This window comes from Perognathus longimembris, chromosome 4, assembly GCF_023159225.1.
Source record: "Perognathus longimembris pacificus isolate PPM17 chromosome 4, ASM2315922v1, whole genome shotgun sequence".
NCBI classification, from domain to species: Eukaryota; Metazoa; Chordata; class Mammalia; order Rodentia; family Heteromyidae; genus Perognathus; species Perognathus longimembris.
The window spans coordinates 56,125,925-56,139,529 of record NC_063164.1 but is presented as its reverse complement, the minus strand read 5'-3'; the positions used below and the strand labels follow the sequence as shown (position 1 = coordinate 56,139,529).

General features: G+C 35.3%; 1 protein-coding gene across 2 annotated transcripts in view; it reads right to left on the bottom strand.

Annotated features, from left to right (window-relative positions):
- Positions 1 to 6,147: 6,147 nt before the first annotated feature.
- The window catches only part of Scn7a (sodium voltage-gated channel alpha subunit 7), a 59,015-nt gene continuing 51,557 nt past the window's right edge, over positions 6,148 to 13,605 (bottom strand). For both annotated transcript variants that reach the window (XM_048345298.1, XM_048345299.1), the window contains exons 21-25: positions 13,266 to 13,319; positions 12,225 to 12,362; positions 10,033 to 10,137; positions 9,347 to 9,617; positions 6,148 to 7,522 (exon numbers count right to left, since the gene is read on the bottom strand). In XM_048345298.1, the coding sequence (XP_048201255.1) occupies positions 6,456 to 7,522; positions 9,347 to 9,617; positions 10,033 to 10,137; positions 12,225 to 12,362; positions 13,266 to 13,319 (1,635 nt within the window). In that variant the 3' untranslated portion in view covers positions 6,148 to 6,455. The remainder of the gene's footprint in view (positions 7,523 to 9,346; positions 9,618 to 10,032; positions 10,138 to 12,224; positions 12,363 to 13,265; positions 13,320 to 13,605) is intronic.

Sequence of the window (13,605 nt, the reverse complement as noted above, 5' to 3'; positions counted from 1 at the left end):
AGCAAAGTGAATGTTACATAAAGACTGTGATGTTGTAAATTTAATACACCAGCTAGAATTGGGAACATTTCTCATTTTCCATGTAAAATAGTAAAAAGATAATGTGACCACAGTAGAAATTAATAACAGCTCTTCCAGTAAGGCTTTTCAAACCTCTCAATAGTTCCTGTCATTGGCGTTAAGAAAATGGACCAGAATAGATTCATAATCTACAAGCTATTCTATCATTAACATGTCAGCACTGGGCACTATCTCAATAGCACTTACCCAATTAGTAGGTGGCTTTGGGATAGCTGGTTTTACTTCTAACATAGGCAGCAGTAGAAGAATTTGATTTTTTTCATACTTGAAGCTTTCAAATGCTTTACATTTCTGTTTACTGTGACATTTGGGTGGTATAGCTTAGATGCACATCAGTTTTCTGCAGAAAATAATGCAGTTCCAGCAAGCTAATGCACATGCAATCGATGCTTTGAAGGCTTTTAATCACACTTTCTTCCTGTACAGATCAATGGCTAATGAAGGTATCCAATTACTTCCCTCAGAGTGTATTTGGGAATAACATTAAGCCAAGAGAGGTTGATATGGCCACCTGTTTATAACTACATTATTTATGAGAAAATTCCTGTGTGCATCAATTGCTGCTGTAGCAGGGATCCCAGCAGCCCTTGTCTCACTGTTCTTAACATGCATGACAGTCCAGTCTTTGTGTGCACTTGAATTCAGTTTGTTCTATTGCACAAAGAAATGTAAGGACACTGCAATATATTTACCAATTTGAGGTGCAGGAGAACAATAGATATGTTAGAGATCAGATGTCTTATCTCTTTCTGCAACATAAAAGAAAAAAAACACTATATATACTTTAACTGCATCAAACTATTGTGAAGCCTTGTTTTAAATATGACAGTGCTTACTTTGATCTAAAGATATTTCAATCACTTGAAAGAACCAATACAGCACTATCAAGCAGAGTTGATAGAATAATTATAAAATTTTATGTAGCAACTTATTTAGCATTTTAACATTTATTCATTAATGTATATTCTGTGATCAAAGGATTGTCTAATTTTACCTTGCACTATTTGTTTTATGGATTTATGATAATAATTTTCTGACAATTCTGTCATTTAGGAATATTGGAGATATTTTTGTCATGTAAACCATAAAGGTTAAAACAGGTCTAGGGACTACTGCCTGTAATATTCCTGGAGTGATAAAGAGTCATTCATAATAAAATGATACATTAGGCAGCCAGACTATCTATTACTACTGTAAAAAAAATTCTGATTTAAATAGCATCTGCTGCTGTAAATGATGTGGATTTGGGATGAATTATTTGCATCTTTATTTGGACACTTTGAGAAGGGGTTTTGGATGTTACTTTAGTGCCACTTAACTGTTCTTAATTCTGGACAGCCTAAAGAAGACAACACCTAAGCTACTTCTGGCTGTTTTGTGGCTTTCTGAATCAGCTTTCTCCAGTGTCACTTGTTTCATCGTGGGAAGCTCACCTTCTAATCCAGGTTTCTATCAGAGTGAAAAAGGGAGAAAGGACTAGTCACATGATCAGACATAACTGAAAAAAGATTGTGTGGAATATCACTCCAGAATGACTGTGTGCAGTGGTAAAGCACTTTCCTAGTTCTGCAAGGCCCTAGATTTGATCTTAAAAAAAAGTAAAAGAAAGTAAACTTTTTATAACATTTAAAGTTTACAATTGTTTAAATTATTCCAACGATTTTATTATTGAGTGTTAAATTGTTTCCAGGTTTGCTTTTCAGAGTGACCAACCATGGGAAGGAGGCTATTTCTATTTCTACCACATAAACTGGAGCTTTGAGAACTTTGAAACTTGGCAGTACATTTTTCAAATACTTAGGCTACATTTGAACAACAAAGAGGGGATTTTTAACACTGGATTCAAAAATAGAAGTCAAAGTAGGAGAGAAAGAATAATTAAGATAAAACTTGTGAAAATACTCTTTTATCTATTATCTGAAAAATGTGACTGTGCAGTCATCATTTCTAAATTCCCTTCTAATTATCTCCTTGAAGTACTATGCCTTTTTCCATAGCGAACATATGTTCCTGATTTGTACATCAGTTAATTTTTTACCTTAAAATGGAAACAATTTAAATACTATTTCCTATTTTCTTCTCTTCTATAATTTTCTCCAGAATAAGTTCAGATCTTCACTGTTTCATAAGATCAAGACAGAGAGATGGAGACAGAGAAAAATAGCAAGAGAAAGTAAGAAGGAATGGAACAATTACTGGTTCCAATTTCAAGTCACAACAGAATTGGTCCAAATAATAGAGAAAATATGTTTCTATGAAGCAGGGTGTAGAAAGGGAAAAGGAAACTTGAATATAAAAAAAACTGGACAACATAAATTTGGGGGAGAAGTGATATAATTGGTGGGGATATTTTGGAGTTAACTGTTCTTGGGTTTTCCACCTATCTTATAGCCCTTTTGAAACATGAATTGTCATCTTATTTTCAATAAGAAGACTCATATAGAGTTGTGAAGGAAGTATTGTATCTTTTATAGGACAGAAGTCACCTAAATTTTAATATTGGCAAGGCTTAAACAGAAATCAAGAGATGTTCTTTTAGGATCAAAAGGACCAGGAAATGATATTTTCTGAAAGTTCCCCAGTGACTTGGTATGCCAGTGAACAATATTCTTTAATGAAGACTGAAGGCATAATCTATGGTCATAAAGAAGGCACAAAAGTACATAGTGTTGACACAACTTAATGGACTTAAAAGAACCAAAGATACACATAGTATATTCTTTGACACAAGGGATTTAAACTATGAATCAATAATGTGGAAACAAGTGGAAATTTTCTAAACATGTGCTAATTACAAAGCATATTTCAAAAGCCAAAGATAAAGCATTAAAAGTAAGCTTCCTTACTTTACAGTATTAAGTGATCTAAAGGAAGTCTGCATAAATATTGTAAGTATCCAAGTATGATTCGGAATGAATGAATTTGTACAAAAATTACTGTTTTAAATTCTACCATACAAAGTTGCCAGAGTTACTTATAACATTACAAAAGAAAAACAAGCAAAGCATATTGTGGTTAAAAGGTTGCATTTATTGTTTTGTATAGTATTTAACTAAAAAGTAGAATATATTGGAAAATATCTTGCTAAAAATAAATCTTAATGCAGCATTTGGAAAGTTACTGGGAAACACTATTTCAAAGTAAGAACAATACTTTTGAACCATTATCAGTTTGTGATCCTTAGAATTTTAGGGAAGCAAATTTTGGTTCAGTTAAGTATCTGAAGCAATTTCCATAGTAAAGCATTCCAAAGAAATAGAAAAGTGAGAAGCTTATTTGTAAAGCACCAGCTGTTACCATGTCACTAAGTCAATATATTACACCAAATTCTCCCTGGTTCCTCTCAGGGGATGGAGAAGAGAAAGGGAAGAAATATTTGTAGGTAATAAAACAAACAAACCCAGAACTCTGTCACTGCAATTACTTTGAAGATCCCCTAAAGGCATTTTGGTAAAGTTACTAAATTTCTGAAGAGCAGAAATTGATTATAATTTGTTAAGGCTCAAGATCATGCATTCATAACAATTCATAAAATTACCAGTGTGTAAATGACACTAAGTGTCATACAACATATTTAAAGCTTGTCATTTTAGTCAACATTGTACAGATTTTCTTTTTAAATCTTTTAGCAGTTTCTAGGCACATTGCAATGAGGTTTCATACAAATGGAGTAAATGCCATTTGATGTACACAACTATACTTTTATGACTAATTCAACAAACAATTCTTTGTGACAAACTAAAAAGATATTCAATAGGCAAAACTCATATTTAGGATTTGGTAGTTCTCAAACACAAAACATGTTAGAGTATATATTCAGAGATAAAAAAAAAAAAACAAAAGAAAACAGAACCTGACAAAAATGAGCAAATAAAACACAATTTTCACCTATTAATATTATAAAAGAAAATTTTACACATTTATTTTCTAATTCACAAGTACCATATTGTTTAAATGATCACTTTCTTACTTTAAGAAAAGTAGAAAGTGCAGAAAGAACTACTTTAAAGTGGCTCCAGTTTCCCAAGAAAGCTCCTGACCCAAACTCCAGACACACTGGTTGTTCTCATCAATTCTAATTCATGTTATAACATGCCTTACACAGACCATATATACTCAATGCTATAATATGGCCATATGGTAAGAAGACATTCAGATTTGTCATGAGCTAGTACTTGAGTCTATTAACATATCTATTACTCTAATTACTATATACTAATTTAAAGTGAAATATGTAAGTTTGAAGAAAACAAAAGGGATGAGAAGGGGCTGGGGATATAGCCTAGTGGCAAGAGTGCCTGCCTCGGATACCCGAGGCCCTAGGTTCGATTCCCCAGCACCACATATACAGAAAACGGCCAGAAGCGGCGCTGTGGCTCAAGTGGCAGAGTGCTAGCCTTGAGCGGGAAGAAGCCAGGGACAGTGCTCAGGCCCTGAGTCCAAGGCCCAGGACTGGCCAAAAAAAAAAAAAAAAAGGGATGAGAAAAACAGAAGTCCAAGAATAGTGGAGCAACATCACTACCACTAGAAAAAGAAAAACCAACAAAAAGAAAACATAGGTCTTCAAATAATTATTTTAATATGTGTTTTGGATTGGTCCCTGTGTTTGAATTCAAAGGCACTTTCTAAAGAAAGGCATAATATAATTGTCTCCATTTGTTTCTACCTTGAGCATTTGTTTAGGTCAGTTTAGGATTTAATGGCCTATGGTATTTCACTATGTTTTTCCTTTTCTAAAACTATTAAAAATAAGTAGCTGGACAACTGAGTTGTTATTCAACAAAACAGTATATGAATATAATGACTCTTGATCCAAATCACCCATTTCATCATTCTCCTCCATCCCTCCATACCTTACTACTTTCGTCAATTTTCTTAATTTTGTAGATGTCCATTATTATTTGTTTTTTTTTTATTGTCAAACTGATATACAGAGCAGTTACAGTTTCATACGTTAGGCACTGGATACATTTCTTGTACTCTTTGTTACCTCCTCCCTCATTCCCCTCTTCCCCCTCCCCTTTTCCCTTTCCCCCCATGAGTTGTTCAGTAGATTTACACTAAACAGTTTTGCAAGTATTGCTTTTGTAATCTTTTGTCTTTTTTACCCTCTGTCTCTCGATTTTGGTATTCCCTTTCAGTTTCCTAGTTCTAATACCTGTATACACAGTTTCCAATGTACTCAGATAAGATACAGAGATAGTTCAGGTACAACCACAGAAAGGGGATACAAGACGATCATCAACAACAGAAGCTATGGTTTCACATTGCATGTTGAAAGTAATTACAACAGTGATATAACAGTCGTTTTCATAACATGGAGTTCATTTCAATTAGCATCATCTTTTGTGTTCATAAGGGTATAGCTATTGGGCTCTTGTGATCCTCTGCTGTGACTAGCCTAAACCTGTGCTAATTATTCCCTATGAGGGAGACCATAGAGTCCATGTTTCTTTGGGTCTGGATCACTTCACTTAGTATAATTTTTTCCAAGTCCTTCCATTTCCTTACAAATGGGCCAACGTCATTCTTTCTGATAGAGGCATAAAATTCCATTGTGTATATGTACCACATTTTCCTGATCCATTTTTTTTTCTTTTCTTATTTTTCCAGTTCTGGGGCTTACGACTCAGGGCCTGAAAACTGTCCCTGGCTTCTTTTTGCTTAAGGATAGCACTCTACCTCTTAAACTACAGCAACACTTCTGTTTTTTTTCTGTTTATGTGGTGCTGAGGAATCGAACTCAGGACTTCATGCATGCTAGGCAAGCAGTCTACCAGTAAGCCACATTCCCAGCCACATTGAATTTCATGAGTGCATTGTTACCACCTTTTTCTCTTTCATTTGTCTACCTTCCTTCTACTGGTCTCTCAATTCCCAGTACTTATTTCTCTGGTGTTATTTTGTTGGGCTATGAGTTTATTTTGTTGGACTGTGACTTTAAAATCTAAAACCACATTAAATAAGTACTCCACTTTTTGCAAACCTTAGTAATGGCGACTTAAAGCCCTTTAAGTTAGGCATGAAGAGGAAGGTTCTTTTGTTGCTAATCTTTACTAATCTTTTGCTGCTAATCTTTAATCAGAAGAGTCACGCTCCAGCTAACTCAGAGCAACTTGTATATTGGCAAAAGGCAACTTTAACTTATTTTTACTAACTGCAACAGTATGATGGGCTTGTCTTTTTCCTTGAGGATTAAATTAAATGATAAACATAAAAGTGAGTTTGGAATGGACACTTGTGAACATCAGATTTACATTGAGACATTGTAAACCCCAGGTCACTGTTCCTTCTCTTTCTGCCTTTTGCTTTCATTTCTTAATGAAGTATTTACATTGGAGGATAAATGAAGAAAGCAAAAGCTGAAAGTGGGATTATATCTGACTTTGGGCACATGACTTTTCCTTAACTTTTTCAAAATGGACATCTTCTTTGGCACCTTGAACATCTCTTTCATCATCAATTGTTTGACTCTCTGATGCTTTTTTATCACCTTGCCTCAAGCGGTAACTTTTATAAGCACGCTGAATGATGGTGGCTGACACTGCCTCTTGTTTTCGTTTCAGAGTAGTTGTAATTGGTTCATATGTAATTTTAAATGGGTTGGCTGACAGAAACCCAGACTCTATCTCTGAAAGGACTTTGTCCATCCTCTCATCTTTTCCCATAACTCTTTTTGTAAGAGCAAGGAGGATGTCAAGGCAATGAATTCTGTCTCCAACAGCCATGGGAAGATCCAGAGCCACAAGCTGTCCCTTATTTGGTTTTGCCAGAAAAAGAGGAGGATCAAGAGCAGCTGCAAAATCTGAAAGCTTGCTAGAATCTATATACTGTGTCCTGTCAGGATCAAACCTCTTCCATACCTGAAAGAATTTCCTAAAGTCATCTTCACTCAAAGTCCTGGCCTTTTTCTTAGAAGTAATATTTACAAACTCCATTACCACAACAATATACATATTAACAATGATGAGCCATGCAATGAGGATGTAACTGACAAAATAGAAAATCCCAACAGAAGGATTCCCACAATCTCCTCGAACCTGAGTCCCAGGATTAATTTTATTAGGATCACAGTCAGACCATTCACTGTTGAAAATGGCGTGAAGCATCCCATCCCACCCTGCCAGAATGGTGACTTGAAAAAGACAGAGCATACTGCTGCCAAAGGTTTCAAAGTTGGACACATCGTTAATTCCGGCTTCTTTTTTGACATAGGCAAAGTTGTACATGCCAAAGATGGCATAGATGAACATGAACAGGAAGATGAGAAGGCCCATGTTCAACAATGCTGGGAGAGACAGCATGAAAGGGAGCATCAGATCATGGAACACCTTTGGTCCTTTCCCAAGACGTAGGATGTGGACGATGCGAGAGAGAAGGATCAGTTGTACCAGGGAAGGAGGAACAAGGTAGTATCCTATTGTCACAGGCACCAGCAAACCTCATGTGGAAAAGACAAAGATGATCAATTCACTCATACATAAGTGTGTTAGAAAGATATGCATTATTTTGTGCTTAATTTATTTTCCTTTATCTTACGAATCCCTCTTATTTTCTAAAGTTCCTCTAATAATATATTTAAAGTTTTGGGATAAATATTAACGATATCAATGAACATAGCAGAGAGCAAAATTGAAAGATAATTCTCTGTACTATCATCTTCAGAACACTAGAAACAGTACTGATAAAAATTACAGATAACCTGATCAATAAACTAGAACAATAATCTTTTTTTTATGTGCTTCAAAACATGTAGTTCAATCTAACCCTTATTCAATGCTTTATAAAGGCATCATGGGACTATGAAAAGATAAGGGATACCATTTCTAGTTTCAAAGATTTTTATAATGCTGTAGCTGGTGATTGACTTTAAAAATAAATATAATGCACAGCAGAAAGGTCTTCTAAATGCAATTACTAAGATGTCTGATATATATTAATTGTAATTTATTTGTTTTCCACAAATAATATTTTGAGTCCCAGATACATTAAATATTAATTCAATAAGAATATGTGTGTTTTCTTAAAACTTAGAAATAATTTAGCTGAGAAGATGATAGAGAAGGGAACCTCATATAGAGGCTATCTGAAGCAAGTATCAATCAGCATCATTTCTTTTAATCTGGACCACTGTAAAGTGATCTTTGTGGTGTTTTACCCTGTCTTTTACCCTCGGCCCATAAGTACTTTAGAGTATCTTCCATTCTCACTGAAGTTCTCATTTCTCCTCAGTCTTCTAAACTCTTTCACTATTCAGGATTTACCCTCATTTATTAGTAAACAAATCTTTTTTTTTTTTTTTTTTTTTGGCCAGTCCTGGGCCTTGGACTCAGGGCCTGAGCACTGTCCCTGGCTTCTTCCTGCTCAAGGCTAGCACTCCGCCACTTGAGCCACAGCGCCACTTCTGGCCGTTTTCTGTATATGTGGTGCTGGGGAATCGAACCTAGGGCCTCGTGTATCCGAGGCAGGCACTCTTGCCACTAGGCTATATCCCCAGCCCCAGTAAACAAATCTTTAAACTAGCTCACTAATAAAATTTCAAACTTTATTTTCTTATCTGAAGCCTGGCTGAACCTGATGACATTATTTCCTGTGCTACATTTGCAGAAGTGCAAGCGGCTTTTTCTACTTCACCTTATATTTCTCAGGGGAAAATGATAGAAAGAGTATCCTCTTTTCTCCCCAACGAGAAAGAAGGGGTACAAATAATGCCATGATATTAGTTCTCATCATTTTTTCACAAAAATAAAATGAAGCTGGAGCCAATGGCTCATGTATGTAATCCTAATTACTCAAGAAGCTGAGATCTGAGGATCATAGTTCAAAGCCAGCCCAGGCAAGAAAGCTCATGGACTCATATCCAATTAACCAACCAAAAGATAAATGTGGAGCTGTGGCTCAAGTGGTGGAGTGCCACCCTTGAGTGAAAAAGCTGAAGGTCAGTGCCCTGAGTAAGCTTGATTGGTTGCATCATTCTAAGGCATAAAGGTTTTCTAATGTCATCCATGAACTTCCATGTACATTATATTCCAGAAGGACGATTAGGCATTTATCAGTGGTTTCTAACATGAAGTATAAGCTATGAGTTTAGTAAATACATTTGTTAATTATTTCATATTCGTCAAGCATGTAAACATATTTGAGTGCAACAAACGGAGGCATTCCTGAAAGAAGTCCTTCGTTATTTTTCCTCTAGAAATACTACATTAATTTGATTGAATTAATGTTACTACAAATGCAAACCAAACCAAACAAAAAATATTACCTGTAATAGAGAAAACAACCACCATAAAATCGAAAATGTTCCACACAATGGTGAAATAGTAACAATGGAAGGAGATGAGCTTCAGTATGCACTCCACACTATACAGGATCACAAAAACTAGTTCAGCCCAGGTGAAAAACACGTCCATCTGTAGATTCTGCCCATCACTTTGTATCGTGAGGGTTAGTGCTTGGAGACAGATCAGAGCCATACTGATGACTTTAAAAATTCGAGTTGTTACAAAATCAAAAATGCAGCCTTGGAACTTGTTCTGTAGGCGAAGAAAATTAATGGTAATCCTCTTACTAACATGATACACATTGACAAACACTGTCTTCTCTGTCTACTATTTTTCTATCTCTCTCTCTCTCTCTCTATCTATCTATCTATCTATCTATCTATCATCTATCCATTCATCCATCAATCTTAATGCTGGAGATCAAACCCAGTATGTAGTACAAGATAGGCCAGTGCTCCATCACTGAGTTAGGTCCTGGGCCCATATACATTTTTTTTTTTTTTAAGAATCTACAGCTTCCTTCACCTAATCAGGAAGTTATACCTTTCTTTACCTAATATGAAAGTAAGTGAGAGTCTGAGCATTTATAAAATTCCAACTAGCGTGTTATCAAAACATGGCAAAAAACAAAAGCAACCAATCAAATTTTTGCCAAAGTACTTCTTACTCTTGGGCGAGGTACTGATTTTTCAGAGTCCTCGTACATCAGCCTCTTCAGTGCTCGGTACTGTTTCTTCTGTTTGGCTGTTATGAAGATATTTGTGCCTCCCTGGTAAAATATTAAAGAAAGGGGTATTAAAATAATGTTTATCCAACTTATTCTTTTTTTTTTTTTTTTTTTTTTGGCCAGTCCTGGGCCTTGGACTCAGGGCCTGAGCACTGTCCCTGGCTTCTTCCCGCTCAAGGCTAGCACTCTGCCACTTGAGCCACAGTGCCGCTTCTGGCCATTTTCTGTATATGTGGTGCTGGGGAATCGAACCTAGGGCCTCGTGTATCTGAGGCAGGCACTCTTGCCACTAGGCTATATCCCCAGCCCCCAACTTATTCTTAATGCTAATATAAATTTTAGAAAAATATGGCAGTTATTGACCTAATTTGTTGTGAAATCATGCTTAAGCATATTCAACTTTCTATGCAGAAATCCACATGAAGCACATAGCGTGTAATACACTGGTATTGAGTGAATTTTTAAATCATCTTTTGGTGTACTTTCGTGTACATAATCAAGGCTATATTAATCTTTGAGTTTACTAAAGACTTTCTCTTGTAAGAGAGAAACAAAAATAAGAAACAATGGAGGAGATCTGGGAGAGTTTTTTTAGGAAGATTTAATACAAGAGATAAAGTTTATCTGCACCTTTTAACAAGTAAGGATAAATAGGACTAATCAACTGTTCATATGGCTATAAATTATTACACTTTATAAGTACTATTGGAAGAGTTTTAAATTTCAGAAGGACATTATGTTAAATTCTTTGTTGCACCTTTTAATGCTGATGTGTCTTTTTTACTTCTAATTTCAGCATCCCGGGGCTGGGGATATGGCCTAGTGGCAAGACAGCTTGCCTCGTATACATGAGGCCCTGGGTTCGATTCCCCAGCACCACATATACAGAAAACGGCCAGAAGTGGCGCTGTGGCTCAAGTGGCAGAGTGCTAGCCTTGAGCAAAAGGAAGCCAGGGACAGTACTCAGGCCCTGAGTCCAAGGCCCAGGACTGGTCAAAAAAAAAAAATATCACACTAATTTCAGCATCCCAAAGTAAGCTATATAAAGTGAATAATGTTAGAATTAAGTAAGAATTCAGTCATTAATGTTATAAAACAGAAACTGGCCACTTAAAACTGATAAGGTTCACCATAATGAAGACCAGAAATAAAGTCTACAGTATTACTGTATTGGACTGAAGTCTCCATCAAGCAGCAGCATACACTCAAAACTATTGTTGATCAACTCAGCTCTCCGTAAAGGTTCATAGACTTGTGGAGTATTGGGCCACATTAAGTAAATGGCTACAGTTTGATGGCATGATTGTAAGTAGAATTTCAAAATTATTCGTTCTTTGATTCTTTTGTCTTTTCTATACTTTATAGAAAGAAGGACATTTAGCAGAGCATATGAGTGGACCTAGATGACCTATTAATGGTTTTCCATTTGTGGAAATCCAGGAAGAATCTCTGCAGAATGTTATCAGTGATTGTTTAGTTCTGTCTCTGACTTTTATTTTTAATCATGGACTCAAGCATTCCTGTTTGGTATTCAGCTAGGACTTTCTACTTTTTCTACTGCTTGCAGCAGGAACAACTGTAACTCAGAAATTTGCCTGGTTCTGGCTATGATTCTGGACTTTCAAATATGCCCCCAAAAAGAGCCTTTGGAGGCTTTAGTCATGGTGGCATAAACATGTCATTTCACATAGTTGGAAGGCTGTGATAGGAGCTGTTTGTGTCTGAGGAGTGTTTGGGTTACATGGTGAGATTTTCTAAACAGCAAAAAAGAAAGATAGGGAGAGAAGGGAGAAATAAGGGAGAAAAGGTATCATTCTTTTAGTGTATTCACATATTTGCAGCAGTAATACTATGGTATTACTTATTTTTCAGCACATTATTATTTAAAAAACACATACAAATGTGATTTGTAAATTTCAAACTTGTGTGAATAAATTTTAATACTGAAAGCAAGGCCAGAATAAATACTATAGCAGTATTTAATGATGTGCAAGACCATCAGTCATTTTATTAGAAATGTCTCAGTTAAAATTTGAGCAAGTTGAATCTAAAGCCAATTACCAAAGAATAATATTTTTATAAATGTGTCTGATTTTTCCTAGCATTTAGGAACAAATAATACTTATACTTATCTTTATTCTGTGCTTGTTGAAATTAGCAATTATAGCACCAATCAGCATACATAGGGGAAGAAATAATCCAAGGATAATAAAGTGGAGAAAGTATAAGTACATATAGAGGTTGCTTTCAAACGAAGGCTGCATATTTACCTAAAATTGAATTAAAAATCAGCAAAATATTTATTTATTTAAAAAGTTCATAGCTTAATTTTTACATTTACCCACCTTCTAAGGTTTAATTTTAGGCTTCCAAGCAATATATTAGACATAATTTATTCACCTTTACTTAAGAAAATTTGAAATATACAATATTTAGCCATAAACTGAATATTTAAAATACAATTAGACATCATGGTTAAGTGTTGCTATTGCAGGTAGACCTGTATTAGTTGTTCAGAAATATCCAGAATTTGCAAAATATTTAAGCAGAAAGTGACTGTATTAAAATACATATTTGAAAGAACTTTTTAGCTTTATTTATTTATTTTGTCATATTTAATTTTTCACTTATTAACATTTTAAAATGAATGCTTTATAAAATGATTAGGTATAAGGAAATACAGCAATGCTATGGAAATAATGTCTTCTCTCAGTGAAAGAATCCCATTGCTTTCCTGTTTTTTTTTTTTTTTTTCCAGTCCTGGGGCTTGGTCTCAGGGTCTGAGCACTGTCCCTGGCTTCTTTGTGCTCAAGGCTAGCATTCTTCCACTTGAGCCACAGTGCCACTTCTGGCCATTTTCTGTATATGTGGTGCTGGGGAATCGAACCCAGGGCTTCACGTATACGAGGTGAGCACTCTTGCCACTAGGCCGTATCCCCAGCCCTCCCATTGCTATCTTGATTTGCACTTAAAATTTTTCTCCATTGGTTTAGTTATTGCTACAAAGTATGGTAGTCTTCAAGTAGGACTACTGGTCTTCAATCATTGTCCACATTACAGAAAGTTGCCATTGCCCATGAAATACCCATGTACTTTGTATCCTATCCTTCAATTGCGAAAATTGGGCTCTTGTTGTATTAGCAATTTGAGCTTTAGGTTGATTTTGTACTTACAGTTCTAGAGTCAACAGCTGAATTCATGATATCAATCCATCCATTAAATGTTGCCTGTTATAAACAAAATATAGTTGACTTTTATGGAAATCTCTATCTCATAATAAATAAAAGTAAAACTACATTTGTTGTTAATATTCTAATGGACTTAAGGAACTGCCACACTTAAACATTCTGTATAATTGAAATATATAACTATTTTAATTGTTAACTATTTTACTTAGTTTATCCTTCACTTAAAAACAGAATGAAAAGAGAAAATAAAGAAGATAGGTAAATAGTAAGTACATCCTTCCAAATAGTGTGTGTACACACACACACACACACACACATCGATTCT